Here is a 26333-nt window from a genome sequence, read left to right as displayed (position 1 = left end):
GTAAGGTGGGGAGACAGACATTAGCAACATCAAAGTACTATGCGCTACCAATTTATACGATAATATATTTCATATCCAAAACACATAACAAAAGCAACGCTTCTACATATTGAAGAATAAGTTTTTTTACTGAACATGTAGTTTGAGTATGATTTTTTTTTTAATCTAATACACTCGATTGTACAATTGCACTAGCAGTGATGCTAAAACTGCGCACTCACTGTACTCTAATCGCACTCTCACTATCGTAATGCGGCAAGCAGCTACCGCATGCGCGCAGCTATCTCGCCAAACTGCTACACCGTTGCTGCTGCGGTTCATTAGGATGGAGGACGACAGTTGCTTCGCGACCAGCTCGGAAACCTGGCACTGAGTTTGCTGTGCGCGTTCGTTCGTTCAATTAAAAAGAAACAACAGTAAGATTAAAGTTATCCTTCGAAGAAACCTAACACTGGTGATCACGTGTGCATTAGATTGTCCTAACTGAACCTTGTGCTTATCGTTCGTTCCGTGAGGAAGTCAATGACTCGTAACTATAGTGAAGTTAATTCTGCAAGTGATAGGATAGGCCGGATAAAAACTAATAAACATGACGCCAGGCGTCATCACAACACGCCTCCATATTTCATCATTCACGGTCACTTGCTAACGAAAGGATAGAATGCGACGTCGTGCGCAACTCGTGAAAATAGCAGCATCGTGCGTCGTCGGCTGTATGGTTCAAACTGAGAAAAAAAATTAGCGTAATAAACAACGAGTTAGGCCATCGCACAAAGCTGACCAGCGAAGTGTTTCAATGTACCGGAACAAAATTGATTGCGGACGTAACATTTTTTTATTCTACCTGTTTCATTTCGTTCGTTCAATATTATCTTGAATTGTACCGTACTACACGCGATACGAATATAATCAAAGTGCTTATCGATTACACTTCAGACGTTAAGGGATAGATGTCTAGATGCTACAAAGTATTGATAAGCAGAGTTTGTTTTATAACTTTTCTGAATGTTTACACAGCTTATGCATTAAAGTTTCTCGTCTCAATTGATCGTAGCCGACTTTGCAACAACATCTACCGCGTTTTTTATGATTGGTTTTGCAATCAATCCAGCTGTTCTCTACCAATCATAAATAGAAACCACAAACTGTGTCTACCAACCTTATCAGCTGCCCAAAGCAAATTAATGAAAACTTCAAACAAATCACCTTCGTAGTCTCTAGCCGTATGTCTCGACTTGTCCCTTCACCCTGTCAAGTAGAGGCTCAAATCATATCAGGCTTGTGGTACTAAACGAGTTTGCAGCTCTGTGGCTGGATAATTGTGCGGCACACGTGCACCAACAATAACAGCGAACAACGACAACACGAATCGCGCAACGCTGATCTCATATAAACGTTATGTCTATCTAAACTGCTGACCGTCCACCATTTATTATTTTTGATACATTCTTACCAAACATGCCAAAACACAAAAACGTTTAATGAAAAGGAAACAACACGGAAAAAAACTACAACCATATGCAAAACTGAATTATACATCATTTAACCTTGCGAAGGCAATAACTCATGGTAGCAGTATTTTTGCCATTCAAACAGGCCGTTTACTTGTCTTTGTATCCATTCCCCCACTCATGTAAATGTATTTTAGTCCACCATTGCCAACGATCCGCGATTATTGAAATAAAAAAAGCAATCTAATCACGACTTGATCAGTACCGCCACTGTCGCGTGTGATCGTTTTAACAGTTTTGGATGCGGTCGCGTTAATGGTATTGAACAGAGGTATTCCCTACCAGTTATGTGCATGAAATTGACGCTCGTCAAAAATCAAAACTTGGCAGTGAAGTCTTACCGCCACTCATATTCGCGATCAGATAAGGAAGCGCTGGATGGCGATCGGTGATTTGAGATAGTGTGTTTAAATATCAGTGCGATGCTGCAAAATGACGCGACAGAAACGTGCCAAAATAACCAGACCCTACTCGCAACACGCTCAAAACAGCAAGGGGTAGTTCAGCGAAACTAAGGCGATCTTCGAAGAGGGGGCGCGTAATCAATTCAAATAAGATCTTCCACTACTGAGCGAAAGCGAGAGCTCGATGGGAGTGATGCAAAGTGAGCATGGTACGAATAATTTACCGCGCTCAACCGACTTCGGGCGGTGCAACACAGATCACAAGATTTCGTTGAAGTGTCCGCTCTGAGCATCATTCGCTGATGAAAGACGAATATCGTCGCCGAGTGTTGTGTAGTTGTAGTGGTGATAATTTAGCGTATTTCTGCACCAATTGCGTTGAGGTGGTGGAACATTCAAAGCATAAGTTAATCTCGCTTGTGAATTACTTTTAGCACTGGTGGTGCAAAAAATAAAAAGAATGTAACACACTCAAACAGCTGAGCAAAAATGGCAAGCTGATAATCGTTTACGACCACCCGAATCCATGTTTATCGCGTGCAGCGGAAATGTTTATGATAAACCAGTGTGTCAGTGTGAGTTCCACATGTTGCGGCCTTCAGAGCTGCTACTAATGCGGTGGTGGTATAAAAAATGCTAGTGACGTTTGCTACGGTCTCAGACAGTCAGTGAAGGAAATACGCTCTCGTTTACTGTTTACGTTTTTATTTGCATTTGTGTTCCATTACGTCTGTTTATTTACATGTTGATAGAAACTAAGAGCCGGTGTTTTTGAAAACCGTGTAGCTTGAAACCGCTCACCGTATAGTAATGACTCTCGCCAATGATGTTGTGCAGCTTTTGTGCAATAGTCATACTGCTTATATTTTGAATTATTTTCAAAGTAATGCAACCATTTTACATTTTTTTTCTATTTATAAACGACAGATCGACTCTGCTCATACGAAACTTGAATGACTACTCATGAACTTACTAATACACTGCCATTTATTACAACAACACAAAATATGAAAAAATTTACCAAAACCGCATCTTCCGTGTGCGTCCCATAATTTCCCTATTTCATTTACATTTTATTTCTGGATCTATTTTTGGTCACCTACTCTTTCGTCGCGCGTCATAAGTAATCGAGTGCAAAACCGTGGTTTCTCCACGGTCCGAGCGACGATGGAAGACTGGGATGTTGGAAGCAAAACGGGTGGTTTTAGAATAAATCTAAACCATAATGGTGGTCTAGCGGAAATTTCATGGTCTATAGACATAATCCATTGGCCGTTCACCGTTTGGGTATTTTTGGCCGGTAGAAAGGGCTCAACGGCCTCCTTCAGTTCCGTCATTTGCCGCGATTAGCAGGAAGAACGGATGACACTTTCAACCACAGATCTTTACCAAGGTTCAAGATGGTTACAGAAACTTTGAGAGCACATTTCTAATAAGTAAATATGTCGATATTTACGCTTTGCTATCATATGATCTTGTACATTTTTATATCAAATATCAAACCAAACCAATAAAACTCATTTTATTTATTTATTTATTTATTTATTTATTTATTTATTTATTTATTTATTTATTTAAATTAATTACTCGACGAGGAGATTTTATAACGAATATCAAACCAAATCAATTGAACTCAATGGATGGCAAATTCTAAAAGCAGCATTTGCTACGAGCAGTAGGAGATAATAATTTTATTTCATCTACCAAATTCAAATAGCAGATGATGAGTGTTGCAACAGTCTTTGAACGGTTGAAATAGAATAGTGTTCAATGTATTCGTATGTTGCTGAATTGTGACTGAGTGACCAACTTCAACTTAAGAATCAAGCGATGATATACGAACTAAACATGCCTACAGCAATGACGTTTGAAAGATATTCCAGAACAATGCAAGAACGAATCGAAGATGATATCCTTTCTGGTAAGTTTTCTTTTGAGTATGTTATGTATGTTGTGTAATTAAACTCATACATTGATAAAATAAATGCATTTGTTAGTGATTCTCCGCTTTGTTCACGATGAAAAATAAGGTAAGCCGGGAATCACAAGGAAATGTATTTCATTCATTATTTCAAAATGTTTTACAGCTCAAATAGTTGGAGATTTGAATATCCTTTCTTTTGGGTAACGAAAGCCATATTTTGATAAATATTTAATAAAGCACAGCAAAAAAACTCTACGTTCACTTTCACGCAGGGTCTACATCGACCTTAAGATATGATTTATAACTAACAATATATTCTTTCCAATCTTATTCACTAAAAACATTTATATTGTGTTAGAAACTGGCGCTATAACCAAACAATATAAAAAAAAATTGCTACATTAGCACTCATGGTGCACCAAAACATTTTTTTTCACTCTTATTTATATGTGCTCCCATCTGTTTTTTCCCCTTTTACTCCTAAAATTCGCCCCGAAACATCGCCAGGTCTGACAGTCCGTTATAGCCTTAAAACACTTTCTGACATATTTGCCAATAACAAACATATAATATGATCTTATTTTTTAATGAACAACCTAATCTAAATTACGTTCTCAAATAACATACAAGTAGGCCATTTTGATCCTAGATTCATCTATTGGCTCATAAATAAAGTTATTACCCTAATGGACAAAACGATCAGTAGGAAGGTGAACCAAGGTTACTTTCCGTGTTTTAACCTCACCTTAAAACTTGATTCTCTTTCGTCTATACTGCAAGAAAGTTGATTATGTCACGCGCACTTTGGATGCAAGACGAGCAAAATGGATGCAACAATGGCAATTTAGATATACCCTTGCAGTTAGTGGTTGCTGGAAGTAGGATGCCAAGCGGAGAAATGACAAAGTTTTACCCTATCATGCTATGAATGCGGCGATACTAGATTAAGAGTTCTCTTAAGCGCACCTTCGACGGGATTGATTCAATTTATGAAGCCACCACCGTGGTGTTGTTTAAAGAGCTCTACTAGACTAGAAGAAAATGGCTGGCTTCGTGATACAACATTGAAAAAATCATTCCATTTACATTATGTAGCCGGGTACAATATAAACACCAGTTTGAAGCTGTAAATATCGCTAAAGGGTTGCGTAGGTAGTAGTCATATTTGCATAGATAATACTAATTAGCCACCGACTGCTGATTATGGTGAATGGAGCTACACATACCGCACACAAAGTTTTCATAATGTAAGCTCTAGAGCGTGGAATCGTTTATTTGTATTCTGGAGAAGAAAAAAAAGTTTCAAACATGTGTTCAACACCAAAAATACTATTATCTGCAGCATTTGGAAAATGTAATTTTTGATACAACCTGTTCCAATTTCAATAAACACTTATTTCCCATATTTTCAATAATATCAAATTGATAGTACAGTAAACATCTATTTCAAGTAGTTCACATTTTTTGAAGAATGTTATATGGTTTTGGGTTTATGCCATTCAACAGTATTTATGAATGGAAACGTATCCAAGTCAGCAAGACCATGACCCTGGCCTTGTACACCAGCGACCTTAAAGTGACCTCATCGCAGTGATTGTGCTAAGGATTCGCTGACAGCGCTGTCAAAGGCTGATCCAAAGGTATTTCGACTGTAGCTGATGTTAAACAACACAAGTTTGTTTATCCTTTCGTACAATACAAATCAATGTGGCTTTAGGGAAAAAGATTGAAAGAGTGAACAAAAAAAAAACAAACCCGAACTGCCCCAAGCACGTGTTGCTTGCGAAGTGCGCTTTTGTACATTATTTTAACTCACGGTGGGTCGCGTTCTCGCTGCGGCACGAACTGCGCAGGCGAGCAGTTTCGTAAAATACGAAGCCCTTCCAACCATCCCCATGTGAAGCCCGTTCTGCAACCGTTATACCCACCCAACCACTCACAAAAACCAGCGTGCAACAGTTCCTCGGCAATGTCTGGTTCTCCATTCGGGTTTACGAACCTGTTTGCGGTGCCACATGTACTGTGCATCTATAAAAATTGTGCCCTTCGTACTGGGATCCGCTCAGTAGGTCGTTGGATGTGGTGTTAGACAGTCTTTCGGTGTACTTTACACTCGTATTCGGCTACCGGAAGTGTTTCGAACTTGCCATTCGAGGGTAGGAACGCAACGATGAGTCAAACAACCGTTCCTTGTCCGTAACAGGCAAAGGGCTTTAAATGAGTTTTGTAATTGGACCAGTACGTTCGTTCAGCTCGAGTGCACAGTGCAGCAGTGCTGTTGACAGCTTGGTTACAAATCGACGCGCTCGATGGTAGAGGCGAGTGTGCACCCAGTCGTAGATGCAGTATCATATCGCAAAATCCGCCACTTTAAACGGTTCTTATTTCTCGTGAGATTTCTCAGTTTGTGTTCTCCAGAACTCCCGGCGTACCATGTACCAAACTGCGCCTCTCTCAACGCGTTGGCCGTGCCAACAATGACTGACATGTTTTCAAGTTGACTGCTTCATTCAAACAGGATATTTATAGCTTCCAGTTCTATTGTGCAGGCACTTGTGTCATTATGTTGTATCAAGGGTAGATTTTGAGTGCGAGAAAATAAATAAATTTCTATTCTGCACGTACCAATCAGCATTGTGCCTTCGGTTACACAAAATATAAAAAAGTGACATAAAGTGACACATTTTTAAACATCGATAAGAGAGTCTACTTAACATAAGTGAATGTGTTGTGCTTGATGTTAAAAGCAACGCAAATAAAAATAGTATCAATATTGATTTATTACTAGTCAAACCTGCCTATGGATTGGAATAATTTGAACCACGATGGTACTACAAGTGAATGATTGCCGTTCGATTACAGTGCTACGGAAGATTGTGTTGATAGGATAATTGTTGATACGTCCTGCAATTAAATTAACAATTACGTCCTGCGAGTTAAATGATAATAGCACTAATCAAACGCTTCGTAAACGTGAGTGAATCTGCAAGTACAACTGCATAATTGCTTCGACCATTCAGGCATGACACTCTTCATTTTAATGGAATGATTGGTTTTTGTGCTCTACCAACTATACCCACGACGGTATCAATTATTTGTTATGCAAGGATCAATATGTCTATCATTTTAGCTTGTTTTTACAGTGTGAAAACAAATCCAATTGAAGTGCTGTTTCCTGTTTGTTCATTTTGTATTACATAAATATTGTGAATTATAAAATACTCTCCAAAACCATATTTGGTCATATTTGTCAGAATTAATTATGTGAAGTGTAACGTTGTACTAGGAAATTTCTAGTATAAAAGAGAAACTTTATTAAGAGAGAAAAATTCAAAATGTGTTTTGCTTAATGAAATAGTGATGAGATTATTTACAATGCAAAATGGGGCATCAATGATCTGTTTCTTGGTGTTTCATATTAACCATATGTAGGATTATGTAGGAGTGTAGAAAACAGTGAAAAACGTTGAGTAATTGTGAATAAATCAGTGAAAAAAGTGTTATTATTGTGAAGAAATCAGTGCACTATGTATACAGTCATTCTACTATACATCGCTTCATGTGCATCTCTTGGATAAAAGATTAAGCTGCAGAGCGTGTGATTCTTTCTTTCAATACTTACCTAAGTGGTTCAATCAGGAAGTGTGCAATGGATAAATTAGAAATAGAACCGAACGAGGATGACGATGATGATAAAGCAGAGGACGTTATTACAGGTTAATAAGCTTTTTAACGCATATTGTAAATTGAATGATACTTAATAAATAAGCTATTTCTGTGTTATAACATATTGTTTATAATATGTCATGAGTGTAAGACGTTTATTGAAGATGGTTATATTGTTTTTACAAAAAAATGAAGAAAATAGTTCGCCTTTAAAAGATTTTAAAACAGACTCCTTACATTATTTCAAGGCCGTGGCGAGTCAAAAGTGGCTGTACAGGCTATGCTTCATTTCAAAAGGTCCAATTTACATCTAATTATGCGTTCAATTTACCAACGCACTAAAAAGCGAAAGGCAATTACCAGATGTCGCAATCTATCTGGCTTTCTCCGGAAAATTTTCGTTCCCCATTTCATAATGACATTAATGGCCGAAAGCGATGCCAAAAATATGAATTCACGCAAGATCATGGCCATGGCAATGCTTCTTGAAAATTTGTCCCAAATCTAAAGATATCTTTTCTCTGTGATTTGGAGGGTTCACATTTCCACAATTAATCATGTACCTACACTTCAGGGACACCATTACCATTGCACATACACATGTGAAAAAATTATTCAGATGTTAGTATTATAACGAATGATATAAGCTCTGAACTGTTTTTGTGTCTATTTCGGAGTTCATATGCGTTCACGTGTTCATGTCATCGATAATTAGTATTGCGCAATTACTATGTTTTAATAATCCGCTGATAGTTAAATAGTATATTTTGCGTATTATGTAGATACGTATTCATATTTAGTGTGTAACAGTGAACATACTCATTCTACGAGGTAATTAATGGTATGCTTCAATGTTTCATTTATCAAACGAATTTATCGTTATGGCTAGCTAGCGCTAGTTTCGTTTCTAGTTCTCACAAACAAAGTTTACCTAAACATAAGGCTATGAAATTATCAGTATGTGAATAATCGTAGCATAATATATTTAATAAACAGGACTGTTTTGAACAAAGGATAATCTACAAAAAATTATTTTAAAAAAATCAGTCGCAAGGATCCAAAAAAGCCGTTCAAATATTAAACTTTGTATTCCTTTTTTACAACACATACACACATTACTTTGTTCGCATTTATAATAACAAAACAATCAATTTTACACTTCACAATGAATCTTACTCTGTATACATCAATCTGAACTCCAACGTATTCATTTCAATCATTCTATTTTTATTAACCAAACAATACATACCAGTTCATTCATTCACTACAGTTTCCTAATGAACTCTAACTAATCAGTTAAAACAAGCTTTTTTAAAGAAAATATATTGCCATACCTCCCTGTCATTGCAGGACTAACAATAAATAAAACTACATCAGACGTTGATTTTTTCTGTCAATTATATTTTAAGCATGTTGTTATAGCTATTAATATATATTGCTGTCTATGAACGAATAATCTTAGAAACCATACCCCAAAAATATGATGGTGTCTATTAGTAGATGTACGGGCTCTCATCCGTTCTCACCATTCTCGCATATGCTATGTTCGATAGGTTGTAGTTGTTGTTATTGTAGAATTATAGAGGTTTTGGGCCTCATGGATCTCTTTTGCCTCTTTGTTCTAGAACCTACTTGATGCAATTCTAAACTCTCAATATATTTATATGAAAAATGAAGAGTTTGTTTATACAGACATCCATCCACAGATGGGATGTTACAAATAATTTGTATGTATGTATGTATATTTATTTTTAAATCAATAGCCTGAAATTGTAACCAAATTTTCATGGAAGATGGCATGAGAAACTATTGGAAGCGATTGACAGTCAAAGTATGCACAGAATAAGTAGGAATCTAACTTCACAGACATATACAACTAGGCTAGTTAAATCGATGTTTGTATTGTTTGTTCCTAAATCTCTGAATATGCACCTTCATAACACTATATATTTGCAATATGCATAAAATGTTAGAATGCTGAAAAAACATAATATGTTGTGTGGAATAAACCAGCATAAATATAGAAAAAAAAGAAAATTGCTTTAAAAACTAATGTTATAAAATCTTCAATGTTATAAAAACTAATGACTTAATCATTCTACAATAGCATTCTACAGTAAAACCCATGACAGGCATGTTGTTAAGTCGTACGAGTTGACAACTGTACCAGCTCAATCTTCTATGATTTTTAAAATTGCTCTTCTGTAATATTTATGCTGCTAGTCCTCAAAGAATATCCTTTTATAAGTTATATGAAGTCAGCATAAGAATATTGACCATAATAAAATAATCTCTAAGTTTCCCTTTTTGCAGGCTAACCTCTGTTAATGCTTTCAACCTCCGGCATGTCTAACCATGCAAATATGTTTTCCACTTAAAACATGCTAAAGATAGTTGTTGACTGAGTTTTATTTGCATATTGTTTACGGTACCCAAACATGAGTCGGTGCATATTTGCTCCTGAGATTTAAGACTAGTTAACAATTTCGGAATGGCTCAGAAAGCATCAACGTGCAGACCGTTTTACTTGTGCTGGTCTTTTTAACAAGAACACAGACTCTCTTATTATAATGTAAATATCATGATGTGAACAGTGTAAAGTGAATATTTAAAGTCGTAGTATATTTGAGAGTGGTATGGAAACCAGTATACAGACAGTAACTGTACAAGTACATATAATACTCTCTTATCAAACCGATATCAGTAATCAATAAGGATTTAATCCCTTATAGAAGTTCCTTTAAGTCCCGTTTTTAAATATCACGAGAACTTAAGCAATGCATCTAACACGGACAGTTTATCCTGAATAAAAAAGCTTAGGCGAAACATTCAAAAAATTATCGAGTGAATCCCGCGAAGAACATATGTGCACACTACCGATATGAACTGTAATGTTTAAATAAGACCAGAAGAGCTAATCAAAAGAAGAAAGATTTCGATTTGCAAAACAAACCTAGCTATATTTAAATCGTAAAAAAAACTAGTAAAACTATTGCTAAGTTAAGATAGTTTTCATCTTTGCCAATGAAAAAATAAAGGTTTGCCAAAAATAAAGCGGTTCTGCCAATTTTCATCAAATTTGTTGTTCATCATCATCATGTCACAGCATGTCATGATTTAAATTACATAAATCATTCTAATTGATCTTCAATTCCAATTATTTAACCTAAACTCATCCTAAAAACCAAGCCAAGCAATAACGAGATTTCTTGAGAGCTGATTCGGAAATAAACCTCAGCAAATATTGATGTTGCTCTCGACATCAAGAACCATGAGTGCTTCAACAAAAACAGCGTGTCAGTTATCAAAAAATCTCGATATCAACAAAAACTTTAGCGCGCAAAAATACTTCTTCGTACTTTTTCAATTTTCTTACAATTTTGTTGATATTCTGATCGGTAAACAAACCATCTACGCGGGGCCTATTTTAGTTTTATGGAAAAACCTGTTCATTCATCTATGACGTAAATCAATTTAATTATTTAGGGCAAGCAGCATGGTCTAGACTCTAGACTCTAGATACAGTAATACTCTTTTAAATTAAAATTAAATAAATTAGTTTTCCATGTTTGACATATAACGTGGCCTTTAATGAAGTATTTAAAATATAAATAAGACAATCGTTCTTCACGTTATGAAAAATGTTGTTAGTGATCAAAAATTTGTTCGAGATAATAGTTCATAATTAATTACAGGGTTTTTGTAGCCAGCTCAACACCATAAGCAAACAATTCAATAACAATAACAATAGAAGCTCGAATGATCTGTCATTACTTGCTTTATGTACGTTCAACAAGCACTTCACAATGTTGAATTGAGATTTAACGGATTGGAAATGAAGCCTACAGTGTTGAACTGGCTAGAGAAATCCTGTAAGTTTTTTAGGATAATGAAATGTTCTCTGGTCTTCTTTGGTATGACCTGGTATAACTGGCCAAATAAACTTTTTTTCTCAATCTCAACATTTAGATTTCTAACATGTTATTCACAAACTCGTTATTTATTATCCTTGCGCAGTACCACCAAACAACGATATTATAAAAACAAATACTTTTTAAAGCACATTTTATAAAATGGAATCTTTTCCAAACATCAGCTCAAATTCTTCTCAATTTGCATAGAACTCAATTCTATGCAATGTTTTCTCATTTTTTAGTAGGTTTGGCCAAAGTACTGCAAGAACTGTTTAAATTGAAAAAAATGAATAATTTACGTCGCTTAAATTCCTTAATATAAACTATTTATCATAAAAATTCCAAAGATCTAACACAATGCAAAATTGGCAACTGAAGTAATCAGATTTCACGGTATAGTTCATAATGTGCAGTGCTAAACTCTCTATTCTCATTAATCAATATCTTCAATACTCATATCAAACAAAATAAAAATTAAATTATTATAATTTTTTGTTTATTTATTCCATCAAATGCTTTTGAATTATAATGTGCACATACATAGCATAACTAAACTTTGAGTTTTTTGCGATTTCTTTATAAATCAATTAATGTTTGATATGTTCACTATACCATTTCAAATGGGGGTGGTCCCGTGGTACAGTCGTTAACTTTCACAACTTAAGACCATGCTCGCCATGGGTTCACACCTCATGTATACTGTCCATAATAAGGACTGAGTATCCGGTTGCCTGGTACCGTGGAGGACCAGATCTGATATTGCCAGTCCCGCAGTTCATATTCATACATGTTTTGTGTTGTTTTATACAGTTTTTATACTGTACAGACACCACGCAATCTCAGCAAGCACAGTGGATTGTAGCAAACATTTTACACACCAACACGGCTGCCAATTGTTTTAAATTAATCCCGTAAGCCGTAATATCACCTGAAATTTCACCAGGGTGCCTGTAAGCGCCTACAAAATCAACTTTTTGCACATCACGAGCAAGTAGGTGCCGCATTGTTTTGTTTTGATGTTCTGACTGACAGGTCGATTTGACAGAATGAATTGCTGCATTTTCAGTCATTTGTTTTACTGATATCCAGTGAAACGACTTATTTGACACTTATTTTACTGATTTTCAGTCTTCAGTTGAGATTTTACTGATTTTCAGTCTTCAGCTGAAAGTCAGTAAAAACATGACATTCATGCTGAAAATCAGTAAAATATTCTATTACTGAACCGTTTCAGTAAAAAACTTTACTGAAGCAGGATGAGAAAATTTGCTGTGTAGGGTTTGTAGCTCTCAAACTATTGGTTTTTTTTATTCAGAAAGAATTCAAACTATTGGTTATAACATATTGATTTTTTTATAAAATATGTAATGAAACATCGAAGAGATGATTGACGAACATTGTACACTTAAAGATATCTTAATAGATAGATATAGATAGATATTGTCCTAATTATTCATAAAGATATCAAGTAGACACTCTCTGCCAGTTCAGAAGAGGATATTTGTCATTGCAATTTTCTGAAGGTCATTAGGTTTCAATCATGAGAAAAATCCAATCGTTTGATTGACCATGACGTATAAGGCAATATATCCCATTGAACATTCAGTATTTCATTCCTTGCATTGTCACTTTCACTTTGCTACTTCAATAGGCAATTTTGTTTCGAATGCTGAAGCAGGAACCGGTCTGAATAACATTTTCAGATGGCAATTTCGACCCCTCACTCTATATTTTCGATCTTTGACCAAACCAACCATCAGACCTATCAACAGCAAGTTTCATCTCGTACTGTGAACTTCTCGCTATCGTTATTCCTCTTGTTGAACTCATTTCCTAGAATGATAGATTTAAATTGAAATTCTCATTACATCCGTTCTTCTCACCCCTACAGAAAATTCTCATCTAGATGACCTCTACACAAGATATCGGCAACGACTGCGAAGATCGTTGTTCATCACTGGCCTGGGAATATCGATACTCTCCTGCATCACGTCAATCGTCCTATGTGCCCTTCATGATGCGGTAAGGTGCTACTTTCAGCTTCTTTTCATGGCGTAACAACGTTTTATCGGTGTGTTTCTTGATGTGGTCCTGTTATCCTGTTTGCACTCTTTCCAAAACGTTTCCTCTTTCTATGCGTTAAACTGAATGTAACCTCCTACTCCTCTCCACAATGTCTGACAATCATGATCAACTGTTTCCTTTAATTTATCGTACACTTTCCTTCCGAACGAATCTTCTTGAAGAAGTCGATTGTTAAGAATATTCTATTTCTCTTTATCTATCTTTCTCTTTCTCTTTCTTACACTGTTTGTTTCTACCTACTTTTTGTTGTTTTCTGTATTTCTCATGTGCTACCACATGCATGAACTATGTGTGTAATCCTACGCGTCCATGTACCATAACTGTGCGCTTATGTTTCATCGCCATTGAATAACGCAACACATGACAACCGAATCACTATTCACCAATCTATACACCATACACCTACACAAACCATATGGAAAAAGAAAAATCGAGATCCAAATTGAAAACAGTTGATTTATAGATTCTGGCCGATGTAGCGCTGCTGGCTGGTGCCTCCACAGTGCTATGTGGAATCCTGGTGGCTTTACAATTCCCGGCAGTGATGAACTCGCCCCTGGCTGCTCTTTCCTTCGCAATTCTGACCACTGGAACGATTGGTGCCATATCCACGTTCGTCGGTACACAGCTCGCGCCTTTGCCACTGTTTGCATTGATACTTGTAAGTATACAAATTTTATGTTGGTGCTTATTATTCATACTTTTTAAATTACTAAATATATTCTTATTGTCTGATTTTCATTTACAAGAATAGTTTATAATTATTTGATAGTTTTAATATTTAAACTTTCTTTTTGATTATTTTAATTCAAATATTACATGTAAAATTACTACGGCAAGTTTCTTTCCTAGGATTGCATTATTGGCTCATTATTTGCAATCAGCGCAAAAGCTTTTTTATATAAAACGCTTAAAAATAATGGTAGTTTTGTATAACATTCACTACAAACTTCTTCATACATGACATGCATGACATAATTGTTCAGCGCTTTTTTAACGTTATCACTGAGCACACCTTTTCCCTCACGTGCCTGTTACAACATGAGGCAAATAATGATGTGAATAAGACCATGCCATAGCAATGCACGGAATAACAGCGACTAATTAGTCGCCGTTGAAACACGGCACATGTAAAAAAGTTCAACAAGCTTACAGTAGAGCTCTTACTCGCTCTCTCTCTACATCATACAGTCCGAGCTTCAACAACTATGGTTCTTTGTCTTTCAACTAATATGCAACACTTACTCATTACAAATAGTTTCTTCTTACTCCGCAAACACAGTTCTCTACGCCCGTACAATTTCATCTGTCATTTGCATACCCAATTCCAATTCGTGTCACAAAGTGCTGCACACTCTGCCTGACACTACGGCTCCCTCTAACCGCAGCATGTGGCCATGACAAGAGGGTAACACACACAGCAGGACGTTAATTCTACACTACATCCAGTGTATATCTTCAAGCTCTGCATGAGTTCTTTTTGAAACAAACAAAAACGAAATTTTCACAGTGCCAGGCCGTTGTGCTTGGCTGACATCAACCAAGAAGGGTTAGCAGCAATTCTGCTCGCCGTAGGTTTCCTATCTTTAAACCCCTACTTTAAAACAGCAAAAAACAAGTAACATGCCGGATTTTTCACAAAGTTTTTGGTGTTTCTTTTTCAAACTCAAGGGTGTCCACACGATGCTACCAATATCTTGGCCGGTATCAGTGGTGCTGGCTGTGTTGCTCTGCATCGTCCACATTGGATATCGCATTCTATCGCAAGTCCACGACTTTCCACCCACATTCTTCCCTCAGCTGCTCGCGGAAACTGTCTTCCTAGCGTCAGCTTCCGTTTCCAGTCTCTACTACCGTATAATGTCTGATGCGGCCCACATCGACGCAGTTGACGGTACGAGAACGGGGATCGAGCAACGAGTGAAGCTGGAATGCGAACGGGAACAGCAAGAGCAGCTCCTGCTGAGCGTCATACCGGCCTACATTGCGGCGGAGGTGAAGCGCAGCATAATGCTGAAGATGGCTGACGCCTGCCAGCGAGCCGGCGGACAAACTCAGACGAGATTCCACGAAATGCACGTGCAGCGACATAACAACGTGTCCATTCTCTATGCCGACATCGTCAACTTTACACCACTGTCTGAGCAGCTGACAGCATCCGATCTGGTTAAGACACTAAATGAGTTATTCGGACGGTTTGATCAGATCGCTCAAGTAAGTATGTGTAGATTAGCACATTTTCAATTAAATGTTGTAGTCTTTTCTACAAATATTTACCCCTACAGGCGCAGTCGCTCCAAACGAATGCACGCTCTTTACTATAGGATATGAGAATGTTTTGTTCGATGAGAATTGAGTACATTTTATTCGTCTTTTTTATTTAAGGAAAACCAATGTCTCAGGATAAAGATTCTTGGCGATTGTTACTATTGCGTTTCCGGATTGCCAGTATCACGACCACATCATGCTGCTAACTGTGTCAACATGGGACTTCAAATGATAGACGCCATCAGGTCAGTCGGCAGATTTTTTGACGTATATTTCAAATATTATTATCTAACTGTCCAACTCCAATGTTATAATGTTCGATACAGAGATTTATTAACCCATCTCATATTACTGCAGCTTTGCATTTTTTTTTTTAATTATGTACCTTGCTCGATTTCTTCAAACATATTATTGTACAAGTGCGAAATAAAACAACACCTATATGATTTCCTTTACATTGCCAGTTACGTGATTCAATATAGTAGCTATGCAAAAACAATTGGCATACCAATTCTGATGAAGCGTATACACAGGATTAGCTTTTCCCTCAGGTAGACTAGAACCTAAGAAAAGGCTTAAAAATCGATACAGTGTCATTCACTCACCGTGCACTTGTGCCATTTCCACCTCATCGCAATGACACTAACAAGACCAAATTGAATTATAGCGTACGTCTAAACCATCAATCCTTCACGAAATCATATTTTCTATACTGCTCCCGTTCCAGATTCGTACGGGAGGCAACCGGCTTCAATGTGGACATGCGGATCGGCATCCACACTGGCAACGTGCTGTGCGGTGTACTGGGATTGCGGAAATGGCAGTTCGACGTTTGGAGTGATGACGTGACCCTGGCAAACCATATGGAAAGCGGTGGAGTTGCAGGGTAAGACCATAATCGTTAGCCGTTTCTACCGTTCTAGCCGCTCCCATTGCGCTCGTCGCCAGCTTTTCCTGGACAACTTATATCCCGATGTTTTGCTATGTTCCGCCCCGGGAAAGGATTCCTTACTCCTAACCCATTATTAACTTTGTTTTTCTTTCATTTCCCCAACACTGTACCGGTTTTGACTTAAAACACACACACACAAAATACTATCTGCATCGCTCCAGCCGGGTGCACATCACAAAGGCAACGCTGGATTACCTAGGCGACATGTTCGAGGTGGAACCGGGCGGGGGTGCGTCCAGAGAGTCCTACTTGGCGGATCATAAAATTGAAACATATCTTATCGTACCACCGAAGGTAAGGAACCTTTCCGATGTTCTAGCTTTATACAGACATTACAAAGGTTACAGAGTTTTCTCCCTCGATTCTAAGATTAAGTGGTAGCTAGACTCGTCCCTTGAAGTCTTTATAAACTGACTGCAATGTTTTGCATTATTTTTTTTTTTACTATTTACATTTTAATATGTACCAGATGAACACATTAAATATAAATGTTGTTGCGATGAAAGATCTTTGCCTAGATGAGCCACAAAGAGCCTTCTTCTTCTTCTTCTTTGGCTCAACAACCGTTGTCGGTCAAGGCCTGCCTGTACCACTAGTGGGCTTTGGCTTTCAGTGACTAATTGATTTCCCCCCATAGCAGGATAGTCAATCCTACGTATGGCAGCACGGTCTATTTGGGGATCGAACCCATGACGGGCATGTTGTTAAGTCGTACGAGTTGACGACTGTACTACGAGACGGCCACAAAGAGCCATCTACACGAAATATAAAGCAAACGTACATTTATTATATTCATTAAACAGTAGTTTAAATCATACACTCGTAAATAAAAGAATGTATTAAGAGCGATTCTTTTCTCAATAATCAAACAATTCTGAAAGCGCAATTAAATCGTGTTTATTCGTACCTTTCTTAATTGTTAAACAAAATCCAGCCAATCTTAGCTCAACCCGATTCGCAACCCGAGCACATAGACTTACAATGTAAATACGAACCCTTGTGATCCCACTTTCCTTCTCATCAGGTTGACCGCTTCGTTGAAGCGAGAAATAGAACCTTAAACCTGGGATTACGGAGAGCGGCACATAAATTCTACCTTTGTGTCGCTACCCCCGAAAGCGCTCAAGGATGTTTGAACGATTGGCGAGTGGCTAATGAAATGAAATTTTCTGTTCTCTTCCCGGTTTTTCAACGGATCATGAACCTTGCCACAGAAACCTCCAACCGATTTGGGTAAACCAGCCACCGCCGACTCGCACACACCAACTTCCAACATCGGCACCCCGTCCCCAACAACCATGGTTCAAATAACCGAGCCCGACCAGGAGCACCTGCTTCCGGCCTTGGAGCCACCGAAGACACCGAAAACACCACGAGCCCCTAAAACTCCGGATGACGTTCGGCGCTCGCACGCTTCCATCTCCCCTATAACTATTCCCGAGGAGCAGGAGCAACTGCTGCCACCATCTCCGGCCAATATTGCATCCGGTGGGCACGGGCTGTTGCCACCGCCATCTCCAAACTCCAAGCAAACTGTGCAAATTAACCCGCCCACCATTAACGAGGAGACTGTGGATAACGATGGTACAGCTGACGAGACCGGCGAAGCGGATGAGGGAGAATCGAGGAAGAAATCCTGCCTGACGCTTCCCGTCGAACCAATTACCACCAACGGACACCTTCCGGAGCGTGTCGGAAGTCGCAAGCTCTCCGTACAAGGTACGCCGCAGATACCAGCAGCATTCTTCTGCTCTATCCTTTAATCTTTCATGCTTTCTTGTTATTATTGTGTAAGACAGATCGAATAGTTGAAACGATGAAAATTGAAAACTTTGAGTCGAATAATACAGTCGGTTGGTCTTATAGCAGACGTGTTAGTTCCTGTAAAGGCAAGTTATGGTTCGATTCCATTTTGGAAAATAAATTGCGTAATCTGACGATCCGGTTTTGCAGCATTAATCAGTAGAATACTCAGAGTTACTCAGAGCCATCATAGCAAAACATATATTTGGCTGTCCAGAACCACCAATGGAAATGCTTTGTGTTCGTGCCTTTCTTTACTTTCAAATAGGAAACAGAATTAATTCCATCGGTAAGGGTTTTGCTTACCTACAAGACGTCGGTATTATTAGTCAGTAAGGGAAAAATGATCTTGAAATCAAGCCCGGAACAGGACAATTATAAACTAAATTGAATTTTGGTAAATTCTTCCTAGAATAACATTGCAACGGGAACATGATACCTCGTTTAGATTTTCGTTTTGTTTTCCATTCGTTTTAATTCGAAGAACTGTTTAAGGACTTAATCTCGTTCAATCACTTTCCGAATACTACCGTATAATTTTCGCTACTTTTCGGCTTTCGATAGGATTGATTGCATTTGCCGAACGACGAAAATCGTCGAGTTCCATTTTCGGCGATATGCGCAAAATGTCGATTTCCAACATCGACTGTCTCCGGTCGCCCATGGTAGCCACACCAGGAGGACCTTTGCTACGCACTCGCCCTTCATCAAAGATGACTAAGTACGTGGAGTGCTGGGGCGCTGACAAACCCTTCGCAAACATCACCGACTCCAAAATGGCTAAGAACATTGGCTTGGCGGTAGGTGTGAGAAGATGCATATACATTCTCCTCTGGTTGCAATGACTGATTGATACCGCTCCATTCCAGAGCATCGCGATGATCGAGTCGAATCTGTTACCGGAGGATGGGTATTGCGGTGAATGCAAGTGCTGGGGACCACCGAAGGAGCTCCAACCCGTCACTATGTGGTACCGGAATACAGCTCGAGAGACGCTTTTTCGTGCACAACCTGAGCCAACGTTTCGCTTTGATCTCATCTGCTCTTTCATTCTTTTCCTGACGATAGGACTGATACAAATCATAGTATTTAAAAGGTAGAAAACACGTATTTATGGCAATTTAGTTTCATAGATGTAATCGAATGGTTTATTTTATTTCATGTATTGCGCTGTAATATCCCAACGGTATACGTTCACAGCAATGTAGTCGTTATTGGTTCACTCAGCGCAACAGCTGTAGCTTTAGGATTGTTTTTATACTTAAGTAACTACCAGATGTCGAACCTTTCGCCGCCGGGAAACAACGGCCCAGGACAGGTCATAGCTGCCAGCCGTGGTCTTCGTTTAGCAATATTCCTTATTACCACAGCACTCATTGCAAGCTGTGCCATTTTCAGTGTGGTAAGTCGAAAATTGCGCCTGAAGCTCGTAAGCGGAACAAAATACCTTGCTCATCGTGTTTTTTTTCTTACTAACCCATATTTCATTCATTCCATGCCAGATAAACTTTGACGATTTAGTTATAGCCGACATTCATTTCGTGAACAACACCACCGAGGATATCATGTACGACGATGAGTTTGCTCCTGTTGCTCCCGTCTACCTCTACATGTGCGCTATCAGCCTGGCAGCAGTCTCCGCTTTCCTGAAAGCGGGCTTTCTTGTCAAAGGAATGCTGATGGCAATATTCGTCGCTATCCAGTCTTCTGTCTTATGGACAAGCTCTCTGTTTGAGGCTTACGGGACGTTGGGCAATTCGTAAGTTTTATGCAACAATGCAACAAGACGTTACTATTTTTTGCTTTATAAAAGCAAACGCGATAAATTAGATTTTTTTTATCAAATATCTTTGCACTAATAAATAAGAAATTACAGGTACAATATAAACATGTTAAATTTGTTAGGCCAATTCCAAAAACAAGACAATTTCACGGGTTGATTCAAAAATTATCCCATAGCAAATATGAATAACAATATCAAAATATAATGTTTACTAATAATATTTCGACATCAGAATGGTTCCAATATGTAATCTTTGGTAGATACATAATCCCACCTCCCAGAACATGCTAAATTCAATGAGCTGTCTACGCTTTTCCTCAGGTGGCCTTTAGGATTTCAAGGCTTGCTATTCCTATTACTGATAAGTGCTGTGTTGCATACACTCGATCGCCAAGGTGAATATGCCGCTCGAACCGACTTCCTGTGGAAAGCCAAGCTAAAGGTGGAGCAAGAAGAGGTCGAAACTATGCGAGGAATCAATAAGGTAACTATTTACTAGCAGCGGGAGTCATAAAAACTATAAATTAATCGCGTTCCTGTGGCTGATGCATTTATTCGCCCGGGACGTGCCACATGCAACCTGAATCGTTTGCTCATTTTCCACCACTTTTTTTCTGGACAACCAACCGCAACATTTGCTGCTCACCGTATTCCGATTCTTGACTGCTCTTCCCACAAACCAACAACGCACGATTTCTGCCCTTTTCCACTTGCTTGCCGGTATGCTCAACCTGTTTCGGTTGAGTAGATTTTATTGGAAAACATATTGCCCGCGCACGTCGCCCAGCACTTTCTCAAGAAGGAACGTGCCGTGCAGGAGCTTTATCACGAGAGTTACTCGTCTGTTGCGGTCATGTTTGCTTCGATTCCGAACTACAAGGAGTTCTACGACGAAACGGATGTGAACAAGCAGGGGCTTGAGTGCTTACGGTTACTGAACGAGATTATCTGCGACTTTGACAAGCTTCTGCTCAAGCCTAAGTTCAGCGGTATCGAGAAGATAAAAACCATCGGAAGTACCTACATGATTGCATCCGGACTGCGCCCCGGCAAGGAAGAGGGTGCCACGGTAAGCTCCCTATCTATAATACATTCTACTGTTTTCCATCCACGTTTAAAGGTGCTATTACCAACGTACTTGGATCGCGAAACTGTACTATATTGATGTTACCAAGTCGATTTGTACTGTGCATGCATGCTTGTTTCAATACCGCATGAGCTATGAATAGCAATAAGCAAAAATATTTTTTGCATGAATTTTATTTCTTTACCTCAACATATCAAAACATCCCTATGAAATGTGCTTCCACTGCACATGTAAAATTTAAAAACAGATGCTAGTTGATGATATTTTCTCAAGAATTGACGATGCACTAGAATCGTATGCATTAATACCATCCCATAGCAACCCAACTCAATATATACCAATATGGATTCATACTGAGTCCTAATTGAGAATGGTTTCTATCTATGGCTAGGGACATAAAGGTCTAGGGCTTCCGAAGTTTGCTTGATTCATCAACCAACAACCGCCACAACCACCAACCGCAGCGCTATGGGCCAATATGCAGATTGGTTTATTTGTTTGGGTCGCCGCTCTCTGCACATTTCGTTTCATTACTGGAACGTGTGCAAAGCGACGCCCAAGGAATTTTCTTAAGTTAATTGGAAATTATTATCCATCGCATGCAAATCGACCCGGCAAAATGGCTGCCACGTTTTAAGCATAAAACTTTTTCATTACCTAGAATCAATGTTTGCGCTGTCTGTTTTATGTGGCAGTTTTATTTCTACGAAACCCCAATTTATTGCTTCCTATTTTAGGTAATGTGCTCGCCAAATTAACAAACTGAAACTATATCTAAAGAATTTGTACATCGTTGTATAGTATACCAAATTTTATAGAAAATGTGTTTTGTTTTGTTTGTTAACCACCTCAACAAGCGTTATTGTTAACAGTCACAAATTGTTTGAATTGTTTTCACTTATGTTTACTAACTCACTTGTTTCCCATTTCATGATTGTGCATTTGTTTCCACGTCCAACCCGGTAGAAAAATAATGAGCTGGTACGTATCACCACCAACTGCTGGAATGGTAGACCTTGTTAGACTTTTGATTTTAGTCACCTCCACCAGGATGTTAGTAAACGGTTGAAACATCTAAATGACGTTAGGGAGGCACATCACTTACACCCAACTCACCTTTACTCCCTAATGGAACTGATCGAAGTGTTTCCCACGTATTCCCTACTGTTTGCTTCCGGTGGACGGTGACGTTATTATACCATCAATTTTTATACGTCCAGCAACATCATGACCTATCGTTATTTTCGCCATTTTCTCTGCATTATAAGCGCTCTTTTAGAGCAGCTTTTCAATTTCATTATTTTTCACCATCCGTCTATCATTATCTATTCCCTCTCTTCGCACTGGAAACAATGTTCTTCCGGTGTGGCCAACACAACGATGAACTCCCGCCCGCCCGTGTAGGATGAAAAACGTACCGAGGAACACAATGTGGTCGTGCTAGTGGAGTTTGCCATTGCTCTCATGACGGCGTTGGATCAAATAAATCGTGAATCGTTCCAAAGATTCCGGTTGCGGATCGGCCTCAACCATGGTCCGGTGATAGCCGGTGTCATAGGAGCCCAAAAGCCACAATACGACATCTGGAGCAACACAGTTAACGTGGCGTCCCGTATGGACTCATGTGGAGTGATGGGACGAGTACAGGTAATATAACGTTATGTGCTAACTTTTCCGTTCAAGTGCATGTGGAAAGAGTTCAATGGACATTCTAACGAAAGATAAGGTTTACTATTAGAGGTATTGTTTTCTAAACAGGAGTGTATTCATTATATTAAAAATTATATTTATTATTAGTTTTTTTCTGAATTTATTTCAATCATGTTTTGCTCTTTGCAGAATCAATTTTATTACTATGAAACAAATAAAGATTTACCCCAATGGTATATGTTAGCTTGCCTCAATTTCGTAATATCTTTCATTCGTTCTTAAAATCCACAGGTTACAGAAAACACGGCCAAAGTCCTTATGGCAGCAGGTTATTCGTGCGATTGTCGAGGACCTATTCATGTCAAAGGCAAAGGAATTCTGACGACTTACTTTGTTAAAACACCATTTGATGAACGTATTTAGGCGTAGTTTAAATAACATGTGCCAAAAGACAGTGTTGTAGTTACATGCAAAAACGTACACCAAAGACATACACAAAACGTCGTAATCAGTATTACGAAACAAACGATGCGATTTTAGAATAGAATTGAGCATAGAAACATAAACTTCGTAATCTGCTACGTTTGGTCATTTACGTACCTTATGAAGGTATTAAACAACCATAATGGTTATCTCGATATGTGGCAAAATAGTCTTTAGCTTTGGTGTCAACTTTGCACTGCAGTTTTGCAATCATTTATCACAATAGAATGTAAAACTCCCATAGTTTCTCCATCGACTCCATTCTCTGCATTGTTTCATCACTACCACAAATACACTACCGCGGAAATACATTTTTAGAGCTTTTTTATTATTTTGAAGAAATTTTTAGATGAAATTACTGTATACATAATCAACCTATGCTTCGATTCCATTGTACCTAAAGCCAAATAAATTTAACCTTTATAAAAGTCAGATGTTGTTCTGTGAAATAGCAAGCATATTTCATTTACTTTGTTTATTCCGCCAATAAGTGCCTTGTGCTGAAAGAAACTGAACAAACGTAAGGTAAGAACAAATCTCCATCACACTGCCTTTCTATTACGCCAATTTTATCACTCCACTCTGAAACGGCAGTATAATATATTTTGTTCATCTTAAAGACAGAGTGAATCCATTACGTTGCTCTATTACCTGAAAACGAGGACGCTCTTAAAGGGCATACCAATGTCAAGGGAATTTTACTCGTGGCAATATCTTGGAGGGCACCATTACCCTAATGTAGGAGGGTTCCAGGATAATGGTACAGATAGAACACATACATAGTTCAACCGTCACAGGTACCATGATATATGTTGCTATTTACTCACCTTACTTTTCCGTATTTATACAGATGACAAATAGGGAATAAGAATTCCTACAATTGGTTAAGTAGCAAAATCATAAAAAAGTTCACCGTAACCGGCTAATGATTATAAACTTCAACAAAAAGTATAGCCAAAGCTGTTTTTATTATTTTTTTTTAGCTGGAATGCACTCCACACCTGTAACACTAACTGTAATGGTCGTGTGCAAGAAATATTTGGGTAGCTCCAAAAGCACCACCGTACTCAGAATTATATCGCACGATAAAACCTCCCCTAACATGTGAGAAGAAATGCGATTACGGTTTTAGCCATCGGCGAAAGCTTTTTTCCCTTATGAACCTTTTGTCTGCTATACACCACTTAAACCTCTGCTTAGTAAAGCCGGAATATGACAATGCGTACGAAACCATTATCAACTTAGAAAAACAGAGCTGTTATCTGACACACTCCACGGCATAAATGCAATATATTTCGATTATCTTGCTGAAGGCAAACCGCATCATTAACATTACACGTGGTCACTATTCTTTCATGAAACTTTACAGCCTCAACAAAGTTATTTTTTGCAAATTAAATACGAAAACAATACAAATAGATACAATTTTATAACTTTTTTTATAATATGACGCAGTTGTAAACATTGTCGTTTAAATTGTGTTTTTTATTAAAGGTAATTGTATTAACGTACAAAACGACTCATTTCTTTTCCTACTCATGTATTTGTTTTAATATCAAACTAAGCATTCTTTATCCAAATGCTGATCAAACAAAAAAATAATAAACTTTGAAATTACACAATTGGAATCAGTATCTTTGGGATGCTGTAACAACTTGTTTCTTCGGTTCCGACATTTCACTTACATACACACACAAATATGCGAGGGAGCTGCTAATGCATGCAATAGAAAACTTATGTTTCGATTTAAACAGTTCAACTACGTCAATGAAAGTCAAGAAGTAGTGTTTCAATGATTGACAATCTGATTCCAATCACAAACTTTGTCGATGATTGACTTAACACCGTCGATGAAGCGATCAAGTGACTTAAACTCAATTTGTTGCCAGTAATTACCAGCTTTATGAAAACTTGTTACCACATCAATCACTATCATAGAAAACAGATGGATCAAAGCTCCACATGCGGTATTGGAGCCAATGAGCCAATTCAATATAACAAATGAAGTAAGTTGTACAGTTAGGTAAATTAAAATATTAACAAGGTAGTACTCAAAAAGATATCAGTACTCAATTACATGTATTAGTTTGACGCACGAAGCAAATTGTAACAATTAACAACAACAAGCAACAATTAACAATATACATCCATTTCTTTTACTATTGCTCAGTGCCTTGACCGACAACGGTTGTTGGCCAAAAAAGAAGAAGAAGAACTCTATTCAATATAATGCGAGAAAAATTTCCCTTTTAAACATAAATTCGTTCCAAAGAATATCAACACATTAAATACCAAACAATACAATTGATATTAGACAAGAGAAGATCTTTGTAAAACATCTCACAAAGCTTTTAAAAAATGCAAAAATTATTTAAAAATGTACACAAAAACAAAAAACCTTGCATAACATTATGTTTACAAATAACAGTCGTGGTACGAATGTTTCATAAAAATATATACATTCGGATACTTATACATATCCGAACATATCCGACGGATACAATATAGACATTCGGATACTTATTGAAATAGCTCAGTATCCGAAAAAAATATAAAAAATGAACAACTCAATCAAATACTGGGCGTCTCCATAAGGTTGTCTCATAAAATTATTTTTTAATTTTTTTACGCCACGCATTATTTTATTGCAGTCTTTTATTGCAGTTGCATTATTTTAATACATACCATTCAAGCACCACAACTGAGCATACAAATTCAATACAAATTAATCAAAAATTATCCATTAGTTTGTACTTTTATTTGCTGGTTGAATTTCAGAAAAGAAACATACGATACAATATTT

General features: G+C 37.9%; 1 protein-coding gene across 11 annotated transcripts; it reads left to right on the top strand.

Moving 5' to 3' along the window:
• Positions 1–268: 268 nt before the first annotated feature.
• LOC1272602 (adenylate cyclase type 2) lies at positions 269–23962 on the top strand. Of its 11 annotated transcripts, none has more exons than XM_061660938.1 (18): positions 269–416; positions 3633–3836; positions 13311–13441; positions 13968–14165; positions 15176–15718; positions 15890–16017; positions 16500–16658; positions 16886–17018; positions 17939–18443; positions 19092–19327; positions 19397–19623; positions 19728–19929; positions 20030–20286; positions 20632–20794; positions 21059–21379; positions 22364–22378; positions 22802–23044; positions 23339–23962. In XM_061660938.1, the coding sequence occupies exons 2-18, from the start codon at positions 3746–3748 to the stop codon at positions 23468–23470; spliced, it is 3684 nt and encodes a 1227-aa protein (XP_061516922.1). In that variant the 5' UTR covers positions 269–416; positions 3633–3745; the 3' UTR covers positions 23471–23962. The 11 variants fall into 11 exon arrangements, with proteins under 11 accessions (XP_061516922.1, XP_061516925.1, XP_061516930.1 ...); XM_061660940.1 differs by having other exon boundaries at positions 293–416; positions 3514–3836; XM_061660939.1 differs by having other exon boundaries at positions 328–416; positions 3636–3836.
• The last annotated feature ends 2371 nt before the right edge of the window (positions 23963–26333 follow it).

The sequence above is a fragment of the Anopheles gambiae genome, chromosome 3, assembly GCF_943734735.2.
Source record: "Anopheles gambiae chromosome 3, idAnoGambNW_F1_1, whole genome shotgun sequence".
Classification (NCBI taxonomy): Eukaryota; Metazoa; Arthropoda; class Insecta; order Diptera; family Culicidae; genus Anopheles; species Anopheles gambiae.
This window is presented reverse-complemented; position numbering and strand designations above follow the sequence as displayed.

Coding starts and splice junctions, on each gene's coding strand:
- LOC1272602 (XM_061660938.1), top strand. CDS start 3,746: ATGATATACGAACTAAACATGCCTACAGCAATGACGTTTGAAAGATAT. Junction 14,166..15,175: donor CACTGTTTGCATTGATACTT/GTAAGTATACAA, acceptor TTCAAACTCAAG/GGTGTCCACACGATGCTACC. Junction 23,045..23,338: donor GAGTGATGGGACGAGTACAG/GTAATATAACGT, acceptor TAAAATCCACAG/GTTACAGAAAACACGGCCAA.